The 13760-nt window shown below is 42.5% G+C and overlaps 1 protein-coding gene across 2 annotated transcripts in view; it reads left to right on the top strand.

The window, feature by feature from the left end:
* Positions 1–1545: 1545 nt before the first annotated feature.
* The window catches only part of APCDD1 (APC down-regulated 1), a 44981-nt gene continuing 32766 nt past the window's right edge, over positions 1546–13760 (top strand). The window contains 3 exon segments of one of the 2 annotated variants that reach the window (NM_001286890.1): positions 1685–1715; positions 1787–1921; positions 12383–12566. In NM_001286890.1, coding sequence (NP_001273819.1) covers positions 1864–1921; positions 12383–12566 — 242 coding nt within the window. In that variant the 5' untranslated portion in view covers positions 1685–1715; positions 1787–1863. 2 annotated transcript variants of the gene reach the window in all.

Raw genomic sequence — 13760 nt, 5'->3', positions numbered from 1 at the left:
ACTCAACTAATTAGCAGAGCGCCTACAGCCAGCAGCATGTGTTTCTACTGGTAGGCTAAGTCTAGACTGGCATGATTTTGCAGAAATACTTTTAACGGAAAAGTTTTTCCGTTAAAAGTATTTCCACAAAAGCGCGTCTAGATTGGCAAGGATGCTTTTGCGCAAAAAGTGCTTTTGCGCAAAAGTATCTGTGCCAATCTAGACGCACTTTTGCGCAAGAAAGCTCCGATGGCCATTTTAGTCATCGGGCTTCTTGTGCAAAAAATTTAGGTGCCTGTCTACACTGGCCCTCTTGCGCAATATTCTTGCGCAAGAGGGCTTATCCCTGAGTTGGAGCATGAAAGTATTTGTGCAAGAAGCACTGATTTTGTACATTACAAAATCAGTGCTCTTGTGCAAATTCAAGCGGCCAGTGTAGACAGCTGGCAAGTTTTTGCGCAAAAGCAGTTGCTTTTGTGCAAAATCTTGCTAGTGTAGACACACCCGTGGTGCACACTACAAAATGTATTCTGTACAAAGATGGTAGAGATTAGAGGAAACATAACCCAGTTTAATGTGGGCAAGCATAACGAAACCTGGGACCTCTGGAGCTTTGTGCATGGTCATCAATAGCCAGGGGCAGCCTGTGAGCCTAGGAAGGCTAGGCAGCTACCTAGGGCACCACTGGCCTGGGCACCCAACAATGACGTCAAGGCCATTGACAGCCGTGCAGGCAGGGGCACCGACTGTGCTGCCCCGCCTAGGGCGCCAGCTGTTGCAGCCGGCCTCAGGCTGCTCCTGTCTACAGCAGGGGTGGAAAACATATGGCCCACTGGTTCCAGTCCCTGGCTTGCTTGGATCCAGCTCCTGCACCCTCCCACCCGCCCGCTCAGACCCCACATCCCAAACCTGTTTCCTGGAAGCCCCTTCCCACACAGACCCTGCCTGAGGGGGGGGTCACAGAATCTACTAGCCAGGGCTAGCTAAGTTCTGGTGTGTGAGGGGAATGTGGGTAGTGTCTTTCTGCTTCTCAGTTGAGGGCCACATCAGGGAGGATTTGGGGGGTTGGTTTTTTGTTTATTTGGGTTTTTTTGCTTTTCGCTGATTTTTCTGTGGGTCAGCAGCCTGCCCGCACCCCTACTCTACCAAAAGCCAGCTGGCTCTCAGCTAAGGCTATGGGGTGAACTCATTCTCTCTCTCTCTCTCCCTAAGTGATCTAAGTGCCACTACATGGGGACAGTGACCCACATCCATTAGTGCCATGTGGGAAGCCAGGGGCAGCGGGTTCCCCATCTGGGTCTCAGCCCAGTCCTTTGCCCCTGCTCCCCTAGCTCCTTGTAGAGCGAGCTGGGCGCCCCCTGGCCAGGCCCCGGCTCGCAGGGGCCCCGCGCTGCAGGGGAAGGGACTAGATGGGGGGGCAGAGCCCCAGCCCGTGGCCCCTGCAGCGGGCGGGGTAGGGGGGCGCTCGCCCTGCGCTGCGCTCTCCTGCGCCCGCCCGGGTGTCTGGTGTCTGGCGCGCGCAGCCCCGCCCCGCCCGCGGGCAGGGGGATATGAAGAGGAGCCGCCCGCCCAGCAGACAAGTTGCCGGGCGCGCAGCGAGGGACGCGGGGCAGGGCGGCGGGACTCGCTGCGCCACAGCCGGGAGGGAGCCCGAGCGAGTCCGCCCGGTCCCCCATGAGCGCGGGCGGGCAGCGGGGGCTCGGCGCAGCGGCTGCCCGGGCGGGAGGGTCCGTCTGCACCTTGGCCGCCTGCTGGCGCCCCCCGCCCCTCCTGCCCGCGCTGGAGTCGGGACCCCTGGCCTGCCCCCCACCTGCCCGCGGCTCCGGATTACTGGCAACTAGAGGGAGCCGAGGAAAGAAGGCGGGAGGCGGCGGCGAGCTGGAAATGTCCCTTCCTTGCTGCGGCCGGGTGCGATACCTGCTCCTGGCCCTGCTCCTGCACGGTGAGTGCCCGGGGAGAGCTGCCCGCCGGGGGGGCTAGTGGCTCCTTGTGACGGGCCGCGGGAACGGCTCCCGTGTCCCCGGACCGCTGCAGGGGAGCAGGGTGGGGGCGGGGGAGCAGTGCCGCATTGTGCTGCTGGCCTCCAGGCAGGGCTTGAATACGACGGAGTTTTGCAGGGGGGAGGGTCGCTTCCAACTCGCTGAAGAACCTCAGAAGAGCTGTCCCCCCCCCCCCCGCCGCCCCGTGTAGGGTTTCCAGCCTGGAGCCTGCGAGCTGTTGGGTGCTGGTGGTTGTTTGTTTTAAACCCAGACCTATATTGTGGGTGACTCTCGTGATGTGGCCAGAAACTGCAGGGCGTGATGGACTAAGCTAGGCTCATGTGTGGGGAAAAGTTTCGTGGGTGTGCAAGGCTGCGTGTCTTGGAAGCGGGTCGTCGCTCCACATGATGTCAGGCTGTTTTGGTTTTGCTAGAAATCTTTCTTTAAAAAAAAAAAATCTCCATGCACCTCTACAAAGAGGATCGCATGGAAGGTGCCCCACCATCCGCTCTAGCACTGCATCCCGACTGGGAGTCCAGTCTAATGCTGCTTTAGGAGGCTCTGAGTAAAATCCTAACCCCTAACGATTTCAACCAGAGTTTCCCTATGGACTACAATAGGGCCAGGATTTCACCTGCTGGCTTTTCCTAAGAAGTGTTATTTAGACTTGGGAATATTTATTGAGCGAGATTTGAGACAGATTAGATAAGAGTATGTTTAAACTTAAACAACACTAGACTATTTGTTGTTTTTTACGTTTTTTCCGGTTACAGACTAACTCAGCTACCCCTCTGAAGCTTTTAGACTGTGTTTAGTGCTCCTAAGAATAATTTGATTTAAAACATAGAGGCTCTTTTTGGACTTTAAAATATTCCCACTGCTCCTTTGACCCTGCCTAAGCATGTCACTAAACTGAGAGCCTTCTGAAGCAGCATTGTGGTGGCAGCAGAGTTGAGTTAATTTAAGTGATATGAGACAAAATGATTAGAGCTGGATGCACGTAAATCCACTTTTAGGTATCTAATTTTCAGAAGTGCTGAGCACCACATTTGCAGTTTTCTTACTTGACAGTTGAGGGTGCTTAGCAACAATGAAAATTAGGCTGTTTAATTAGGGGCCTAAATACATGTATATAGCCCTCCCTTTATGCAGCCACATTTTGGTGACATGTTATTCTGAAAGCGTGGCTCAGCCTGTTCCGTTACATTGGCGGTTTTAAGGACTGCTTAATACTGAAGTATTTTGCAGCATCCAGCCTTCTTCAGTAAACTTTCTCAGGTCCCAAAATCTACTTTTAAAAGGAGGTGCCTCTTTCAAGTATATTAACACTGGGTATCTCACTGGATCCAGCATTAGAATAGGGAACAGGAGTCTGAACTTTAAAGTTCTTAACATTCACTGTTTGGAGTGAGGATTAAGTCTTTCTTTATGTTTATACAGTTTTAAGCTAAACAAACTGATGGTACTCAGTAAATAATAATTTCTGTGTGTTTTTGTTTTTATAGAGAGCATTTTCTCACCTCCCTCAGCTCACCTCCAAAATATATAGACTATGTAAACAAGTCCAGTTGAGCCAGATCTGCCTAGATGCCAAGGTGTACCTTAAAACTCTGTGATCTGGAAATCTAAAAGTCAAAATGGAAGGTTTGAAGTTGGAGAGTAAAGAGAGAAGGTATAATTATAGGGTTAGACTGCCAGCCTCATCTGCTTGGAATTACAGAGCAGTTTTAAACTTTGGCTGAAATGAGAAACAAATCAAGGCCAATGATCAGATCAAAATAACAGCTGCCAAAATTAGATGAAACAGGAAAATCATCTATTTTTTCCATCTGCAGTTACGCATCACATAACAAAATATACATTGTCAAATATTTTCTAAAAAGAAATAACTTGTTTGTGAACATATACAGATCAGTAACATAGGGACTTGAGCTGAGATTAATTATAGAAAACTATTTTCCCCCTTGGGCTGAAATAGAAACAAACAATTGGCTACAACACCCAAAGATGTAGTTTAGCCTAAAATCTAGTCTTTACCCATCCTGTGCTTGATTATAATATCTAAAAATTCTACATGTACTGCAAGACCTTGGAGCTTTTTTCTTGTGGGTCATCAAGTCATATATGGCATGTCTGAGAATAGTTAGCCAGTCAATACACTGTAGTAGAAAAAGACTACTAACCAGGTTGGAGGACAGTAGTGCAAAGCTCTTTTAGATCGCATGATTCTCTCTGTCAACTGGATTGTGTTTGGAAATCCAAGAGTGAATTAAATGTGTATGTGTGTATAGAAATAAGAATTAAAGCTTTTGTTTTCTCTTTTTAATTCAAAGTATTGTTAGTTTTACTTCTATTAAATTAACCATGCAAATGCAGTACAAGATTTAAACTCCTATTTGCACTGCAACATAACTCTTAATATTGTCAAGTTAAATTTCTGAAGAACTTGTACTCATTAGTCAAAATGAAACCTATAGAATGTCAGAAGAGGTTTGCAGCTGGAAGTTGTCCATTATCAGTATTTTCTTTGCTTATATGAAAAGCTACAAAAGTTTCAAATGTCAAATGCTGCAAACATTCAGCTCCAGAAAACCTGATTAATCTGAAATGCAGTAAAGTGGATTCAAAACAAAATAGCTAATTTGTTTTGCAACTGTGGTGTATCAGAGTATTTCTGAATGTTAATATTATAGTAATGAATTTGAAACATTAATTGGTTCCTGATATGATAACATTTGCCTCACCAGAATATTCAGTCAGGACTGTTAGACTTTTAATGGCAGAATTGTTTATGCAAAAATTAATACATACATAAAAGTTCTCCAACAATGTCACTGAAAATGGTTGGATAGAAGTGTTTATTTCCTTTCTTGCTTCATTCCTTAAAATATAATGAAATTTGTAAGAAAATATGTCCCCATATACATAGAGATGGGCAAGGCTTGAACTAAGTGGAAGTGAGCTATGAGATGTATGTTCCCCTTAGTAAAATAATTGAATTCATTTGAGAGAGGATAACTCAGAAAGAGTTACCTCTGTTCAGTAGGTGGATGAAGAGAAAGATTAAAAATAAACAGTGTGGGTTGAATTCCACTCTCAGTTAAAATAAAGTGTAAATCAAGTAACTATTTATTTTCAGTGGATTTATGATAAGTTTATACTGGTGTGACAGAGCTATATGTATAAGCAGTACGTAGAATATTTCAATCTAGAGTAATAGGTTATGTGTCTGTAAACTTAAAAAAAAACCAATGCAAATGATAAATATCTGAAATAATTTTCTTTCCCCAAAACAAAACTAATACTCTGTAATTGGTGCAACTTTTGTACAGTAGTTATATGTGTGGTATAAGTTTCCTATGAACGAACTGCATGATTGCTTTGTTTGGTAGAGGATCTTGTTCTGCTGTCCTGTTTTTTATTCTATCTCCAGTAAGTTTAGTGAGTTCTGCATGAGGTTTTTTTCCCCCTAATTTGTATGTAGTATAGAATAGATGTGTGTAGATCTGAATTTTGGAGATACCCAGGGTGTAGGACATATGTTCACTTGAAAAAGGGCAAAGTCAAAATACTTTACATCTTGTGTTACACTTGGGGTCCAATTTTCCCTCCTGGAAGTCAATGGCTAAGCTCCCGTTGACTTTATGGCAGCAGACTTAAACCCTTAATGGTTCACAGAAATACACATTTACTTTTTTCTCCCCATTCAGTTATGAAGGTCAATTCTAGTGTATTCAGCATTATAGAGTTCATTATATAAAACGGGTGAAAATATTTTATACAAAACAGAATGTGAAAACAACTGATTTGAACCCAGTTATCCTCCTGTCTCATATAGTGGAGATAGTCTCTGGTTTGTTGTTTTTATTTATTTAATATCCAGCACATACATGCCTTCTGATAAATGGTTCTTAAGTTACATTAAAGGGCACTGTCAATAAATTTATCAAATTTAAATTAATGTTATACACTAGCTTATAATAAGGATGTGAAAGGTTAACTGGTAAGCATTACTCTATAGGTGATGTTTAGTAGTTCCGGATAGCCAGTGGGGGGCTGGAGCAGCTCCCTGCCTGCTGCAGGCAGGACACTGCTCCAGTCCCATGGTGGCCTGCTGTGGATAGGGGCTGCTCTTGTCCAAAACATCCCCAGTCCACAGCGGCCCGGATACCCCACAGGCAGGGCTGCTCCAGTGGGTGCTGTGACCTGGCAGCAACCCCAGCCGCTGGCGGCCAACAAAGCCAGACCCAACGCAAGGGGCTGGGAGCCAGGAGCCAACAACAGCCCCAGTGCAGGGTTAGGGATGGGAGCCTCACGGGCTGGGGACTGCTTTATCCAGGTTGGAGCAGTCATCAGCCTGGATCCCACTTTAGTCAGTTAACTGGTTAAACATGAAGTTAAATGCTTTAAAGAAGAGAGCACAAATGCATCTACTTAAAAAGGCAAAACATTTCAGTAGATAGCTATAGGGAGGCCTTGAGTTATTACTGATATTACTCAATTGTTGATTGAAACAGGTGTTTTGGAAGAGTAAGGATTGAAAGCCTAACTCTCCAAGGTGCTGAGCAAACTGGTTTCACTAGGTTTTTGAAGTTTTTAGGCCCCTAAGAGAGTCTCAGACTTTTTTTTTTTTTTTTTTTTTTTTTGGTACTGGCCATTGAGTAAGGACTTCTGTTATTAAATGGTGCAAATCGTGAACATCTAGTTCAATCAGCCTTGATGCAGTCTTTTTCATTGTTCTATCTTAAAATCCTTGTCTTGTATTTCTATTCAATAACTTCATTATGAACTAGGCATGTCCCTCTAAATTATTGGTCTGCAAACAGACCAATATCTAAATACTATGTACACACAAGAAAGATAATAGGTATGTACACTGTTATCTTTTACAGTTGTAAACTACAACCTTCTCTGTCCCCAATCCTTTGTTTGTTATCCCTTGCTGTGTTATGTCTAATTTAAGTCCCAATCCTGTAAGAGTCCTTTGAGGTATAAAACAGTAATAGTGGAGAAAAACACTGGTAAACATAGATACATCTGTTTGGCAAAGGAATATGGTATTGTCCATTGTAATTACATAAGTTTGCATTACAATTAAAAAGCTGTCCCACATCAAGAGATAACTAATATCTGTTAAAGGCAGTTGACTAGATGAGTAAAGCTAAATAGTTAATCTAGTTGATTCATCTGTTTGAAAGATTTTTATCATTTCAGGCAAGTTCCAACTCGAAAATAGTTTGCAGAAATAAAATACTAGTTTTAAAATTAATTCCCTCCAATGATGTAATGCTCCTGGATATAGCACCTGGGCTTCCACAAGAGGTTGTTTGTGTAAGAACATACTAAAAGGAAACTATAGAGGATTTATTGTTGTAAATGAGGAAAGAGTTTGGCCCTGTGGATCTCAACTGATATAAATTAGGAACTTCCCAGGTTCACGCCAATCCAGATCTACGTTTGAATCTTGTTTGCAGTTCCAATTTTACTCTCTAAGGGCATGTTTATACTAGGAAACTATTTCAAAATAACTAACATTGATTTAATTAACTCCTGACATAACAAAATTGAAATATCGTGTCCCCGCTACAGGGAAGCCTCAAAATTAGTCTGAGATATCCTTCTTTATTGTCGACATGCTACCTCAACTTAGAGCACCAGGAAGCACTGAGAGTAATTACTTCAAATTACTCTGAGGAGTAGTTACTCTGAGGAGTAGTTATTTCGAAATAGCAACACTGGAGCACCTACACTACCACTTCTTTCAAAATTGTTATTTTGAAATAGTGTGACTTCCTGAGGAAAGCAGGAGTACAGATTTCAAAATAAGGGGGGTTATTTTGCTATAACTCCCTAGTGTAGACCAGGGCTACCAGGCCAAATTTGAACATGCAAAACTTTGAAAAATTCTTGGTCTCAGTTTTGAACCTCTAAACACTTTTCAATCAAGAGTTTGGATTCAGATCATTACAAATATATTGGTCCAAACTTTGCTGTTGGTTACATGGGTTTATGTCCATAACAATTTAACATTGGAAGAATTGCTTTAATGTAAATCTGGTGTGAATGTGAGCAGAATTTGGTCTATGAATTCAGATCTAGCGACAGAATTGAGGTCTACAATTTGCATTTGAGCCCAACTCTCATTATAGAACCACATAATCGTAAGACATAAAGAGGCCTCGAGATCATCTGCTCCAGTCCCCTGTACTCATGGCAGGGCTAAGTATTATCTAAACTCTCCATGAGAAGTGTTTGTCTAATTTGCTCTTAAAAGCTCCAATGATATATTCCATAACCTCCTAGCAATTCATTCCAGTGGTTAACTACTCTGACAGGAAGTTACTCCTAATATCCAACCAAAACTGCTCTTGCTGCAATTTAAGCCCATTGCTTCTTGACTGACTCAGAGGTTCAGGAGAATAATTTTTCTCCCTCTTCCTTGCAACAGTCTTTTTCATGTACTTGAAAAAGATAGAGTTTATTTAGTCTGGAGAAGACCGAGAGGTGACATAGCTTTCCATCTTCCCATCTTCATGTTTTCTGAACCTTTAATAATTTTTGTTGCTTTTCTCTGGACTTGCTTCAGTTTGTCCACATCTTTCTTGAAACATGGTTCCCAGAATACAGTGCTCCAGTTGAGGCCTAATAAGAGTCAGTAGAACAGAAGAATTACTTCTCGTGTCTTGCTTACAACACTCCTGTTAATACATTTCAGAGTGGGGGGGGGGGGGGGGGGGTTCAACCATTTTATACTTGTGTTCTATTATGAACCCCTATGATCTTTCTGCTGTAGTGTTTCTCTCTATGCCATGATCTAAATCACTAATGAAGTTATTGAACAGACATAGACCCAGAAGTGATCCTTGCAGGACCCCACTTCCTGTGCCCTTGCAGTTTTAGCCGAAGAGTGGTTCACAGTAAAATCTTACAACCAGTTATACACCTAGCTTACAGTAGTTCTGTCTTCTTTGTATTTCCCTAGTTTATTTGAGGTCATGAAAGACAGTATCAAAAGCATTACTAAAGTCAAGATATACCACACCTACCACTTCCCTATTTTTGTTGCCAATACTTATGTTTCCTGTTAACTCACTGAAAACTCAATATGTAATAATTGAAGACTTTCTGCAGAATTTTTAAAGAATATTTTTTCAGCCTTTACACGTAATACTATTATCTAACTGAATATACTGCCAGCAGCTTAATATTTTTTAAATTCTAAATTTTATTCTCGGACTGCATATGAACTAGAAAATAACTTCTTCCCTATATTTGTTTTCCTTTCTTCATGTAGAAAACACTGATCTATTTTTTTTTCTTCTGCTTTTCTCATGGAACTGCAATTATTATGACTTTATTTTTACTTCATGAATTACTATTTTGTTTATCCACTAGCATGAGTGATGCCACTTCGAGGCATTATTTTTGTGGGTTGTATTTATGTGTGGATTTTGTTTGAAATATTTAAAACTCCTCAGCAATAGACAGGTAATTTTGTTTTTAAAAAGACATGGAAGATTGAGTACAATAGATATTTCTTAATTTATAATAAGTTTAAGGTTCATCAACTCCCGAGTCTAAATTACTTCCCTATTCCTTTCAATGTTTATCGTTTTCTTTGTTATCTTGTATATGTATAGATAGTGAAGCCTCTTATTTGCTTCTGTTGTAGAAAATAGTACCCTTAGATCCCTTTCAATGAAAGCCAACATCAATTATGTTTGGTCTCCAACATTATTTAAAAGTGGTCTTTTAAATTAACTTCCACACTCTTACATTTCACAAAAGCACAGTTAACTGTGAGACTGCCAACATCTTTCCATTTTTATATCTGCCAAGGGAATACTATGACATTAATGGGATTACTCTCATGTTTAAAGCTGAACACATCCTTAAGAGTTTTTCCTAGAAAGGGTTTTAAAAGACTATTTTACATAATGTATTGCAATATACCTTAATACACACAAGTAATCTTAAAATCCAATAATCACGTGTTTCTTTTTCTCCCCTTATAAATGAAGACTTTTTTCAAAGTGAGTAATTATTTACCTATCCCAGGGTATGTCTAGACTACATGGCTCCATCGACAGAGCCATGTAGATGAGTTTACTAGACATAGGAAAATGAAGCGGCGATTTAAATAATCGCCGCTTCATTTACATCAAAATGGCCACCGCACTTTGCCGATCAGCTGTTTGGCGGCACAGCGGGGCAGTCTGGATGCGCCGTGGTCGACAAGTGAAGCCTTTGTCAACCGCTCTGGTATGCCTCGTGAAATGAGGTTTACCGGAGCAGTCGACAAAGGCTTCCCTTATTGACCGCGTCTCATCCAGACTGCCCCACTGTGCCGCCAAACAGCTGATCGGCACAGCATGGCGGCCATTTTGATGTAAATGAAGCAGCGATTATTTAAATTTGCCGCTTCATTTTTTTATGTCTAGTAAACTCATCTACATGGCTCCGTCGATGGAGCCATGAAGTCTAGACATACCCCCAGTGTGCGATGGTCCAACTTTTTCTTTTAAATTCCTCATGGAAAACCTACTCCTTCCATTAAGCCTTCAAATGCTAACCCTCATTGCTGTGACCTAGCAGCAATATTTAAACAGATTTTTATGTGCTAGACACAGCATCAAGTGCAATGTCAAAGTTGAATGAATAAATGTGTGGAATGTGTGATTCCATTACAGAATATTAACAGCCTAGGGATTCTCCATGTATAAGGTGTAGAAGGAAAATGTACTGCTGCAAAATTACCCCCATACTCTCCCCTACTTGGGTGTACAAAGCATACAAGGAGATAAATAGTGCACAAAGGGTCTTGTATCCTACCCAAGTGCATACCCTTTAAGACTCTGACAGCATCCAGGAATGGGAATAAGCACACTTGTGTTATGTCCAGGAAACACAGATGAGTAATGGCAGTGTCGTCATCATTTACAAGCTCATTTACTGAGTGCAAAAGCAGAATGAAGAGCCAAGAGGAGACAATGTATGACAAGTGTTATATCTGATTGTAAGGCGATATAAAGAGAAAAGTAAGCGCCCACATCTGGATACCTGTGTTTTGTTACTGTACATACAAAGATGCCAAGAGGTCAAAGCACTGAGACATTTTTATTCAGCCTTGGGAGACTGCTCATGAAATAATGCACTCCCTCAACCCCTAATACACGCATTACAAGATACATCCAATAGTAGGTGGCCTTTATCTCCACCACATAACCCCAGCCACAAAACACCCTAGTAGTGTGACTATAGTTATACAATAATACATCCTAGTCCGGTGCCTGTGTGTACTCCATATCCATTCCTCACTCTCTGGAGCTTCCATTGTGTGTCTTTGCCTGCACTGATTAGATGAGATAGTTGGAGCAGTGAAATTTGCAACTTGCCTATATGAGACTGTTTTAGCACAATATGGGAAAGTTAAGGTATGAAATGCTAACAACCTAATGCTGAATTTAAAGTCAATAGAGACACTGCGGGTGCAGCTGAATTATTATTTATGTATTTTCAATTATCCTATAGTTGTATTAAATTGTGATTCACCTGCATGGCAGTTATAGCTTTAAAGGGTAGTCATTTTAATAAAGTGGCTGTCTTCCGAATCAGTGATCTAAGATTTATATTTGTTCAACATTTAATGCTAAATGTGCTTTTCTCCATGTTTTCCAACACTTTATATAGCATACAAGAAGACTTATTTTTCTTACACTACATATTCATTTTGTTTGATTAGTTGTGTAGAAAGATTGCTGGTGAATTTCCTATGTATGCAATACTAGAATCCAAAATTACTGTGTGGAGATAAAATTAGCTTTTGACATTCATTTTCCCTGAAAATAGCAGAATCTGCCTTTAATTGACCACCTCAATCATCACAGAGGTTTCCTGTGTACAGAGGCTGTGCTTTTTAATATCTGTTTTTCCTTTGTAAGGTGGCCTTTGAGTACTATAAATGAAGGTGGCCTTTAAGAATTATAGAAGCATTCAAATTAGAGCTGGACCCAAGCCACAAAGATCATATCTGATTTGGATCCAACTTTCCCACTGTTACAAAGGTGCTTAGGCCAAGGTTTTAGGGTTGTCTTCTTCCTGACAGACAGACATAAGAAGCAGTTGTGAAATTTAAATCCAGATACATATTTCAGAAGTATTTGAATCTAGTGTTTCAGTTCTGGTCCTATTCTCGTTTTACCATATTAGTGAAATCTAGTCAGAGAATTTGTTAGCAGAGAGGGACATTGCCCAATAAAATATCTTTTTCTCGCATGTAATAAAATAATATAACCAATTCATTCCCTAAGCAGATAATATGGCAAGCGAGTGATGTGTTAGCACTGTGACTTAACCTGTTTTATTGTACGTCTGTCAGTCATCCTCGTCAGAAACCCCTGGTAACTAATGCTTTTATTTTCCAGGGCTGGGAGAGGGTTCTGCCCTTCTTCATCCAGACAGCAGATCCCACCCTCGATCTTTAGAGAAGAGCGCATGGAGGGCTTTCAAGGAATCACAGTGTCATCACATGCTGAAACATCTTCACAACGGAGCCCGAATCACTGTGCAAATGCCTCCCTCCATTGAAGGGCATTGGGTCTCTACTGGGTAAGGATAACAAAAAATTACGTGAGGGGAAAACACTACAAATGGAAAAGCATTTTTCATCAATACTTGGATCCTGGTTCTAAGAGCTTTTGCATGAATACATTTCAGTAGCAAATTAAATTAAGAAACTGTTTCATCAGCCTAGGCATGTTCAAGTGCTTATCTGTACTTCATTGACATTCAGTCAGAGTGAGATTTCATTCCAGGGTCTCAGCTGTAATATTCATCAACCTATTTTAATTTAGTTTTGTTAGGCTGTTTGGGCCCCATAAACATCTTAAACTCCCAGTCCTATAATCCTTACTCAGACAAGACTATGACAGACTTCAGTGATAGCTGTTCTTGAGTAAGGACTGCTGGATTTGGCCCATAACTATCCCTGAAAGCTCCTAGGGTATGTCTACACTACAAAGTTAATTCGAACTAACAAATGTTAGTTCGAATTCACTTTCATAAGCGCTACACTAGCGCTCCACTGGTTCGAACTTAATTTGAACTAGCGGAGCACTTAGTTCGAACTAGGTAAACCTCATTGTACGAGGACTAAGCCTAGTTCGAACTTACTAGTTCGAATTAAGGGCTGTGTAGCCCCTTAATTCGAACTAGTGGGAGGCTAGCCCTCCCCAGCTTGCCCTGGTGGCCACTCTGGGCACCACCACGGAAACTCGTATGCCCCCCCTCTCGGCCCCGGTGCCCGTGCCAGGTGCAAGCCTGCCAGCACCCAGCCAGCAGACCCTGCACCTGGCACGCCATGAGCCAACCACCCGATGCCCCCCAGCCCTCCGCCTCTTCCCGGGACCAGGCTGGCGGCTCTCGGGAGCCTGGCCAGGACCACAAGAGGCGGGCACCTGCCTGGTCTAGTGCAGACATCGTGGACCTCGTCCACGAACTCTGCACTAGGCACAGGAAAGTGGCCATCTAGGGCAGGAGAGCTGCCAGCCTGGCCACCCAGGAGCAGGTTTGCATGAAAATCAAGGTGGTCCACTGAGACCCCCGACCCTGAGCCCTGAGCTTAGAATGGCCGTACTGGGTCAGACCAAAGGTCCATCTAGCCCAGTAGCCTGTCTGCCGACAGCAGCCTACCCTAGATACCCTGGAGGGGATGGACCAAAGACAGTGACCAAGCCATTTGTCTCGTGCCATCCATCTCCAGCCTTCCACAAACTTTGGGCAGGGACACCATTACTACCCCCT

This window comes from Pelodiscus sinensis, chromosome 2 (genome assembly GCF_049634645.1).
Source record: "Pelodiscus sinensis isolate JC-2024 chromosome 2, ASM4963464v1, whole genome shotgun sequence".
Taxonomy (NCBI): domain Eukaryota; kingdom Metazoa; phylum Chordata; order Testudines; family Trionychidae; genus Pelodiscus; species Pelodiscus sinensis.
The sequence above is the reverse complement of the archived record's forward strand: the minus strand, read 5'-3'. Positions and strand labels throughout refer to the sequence as shown.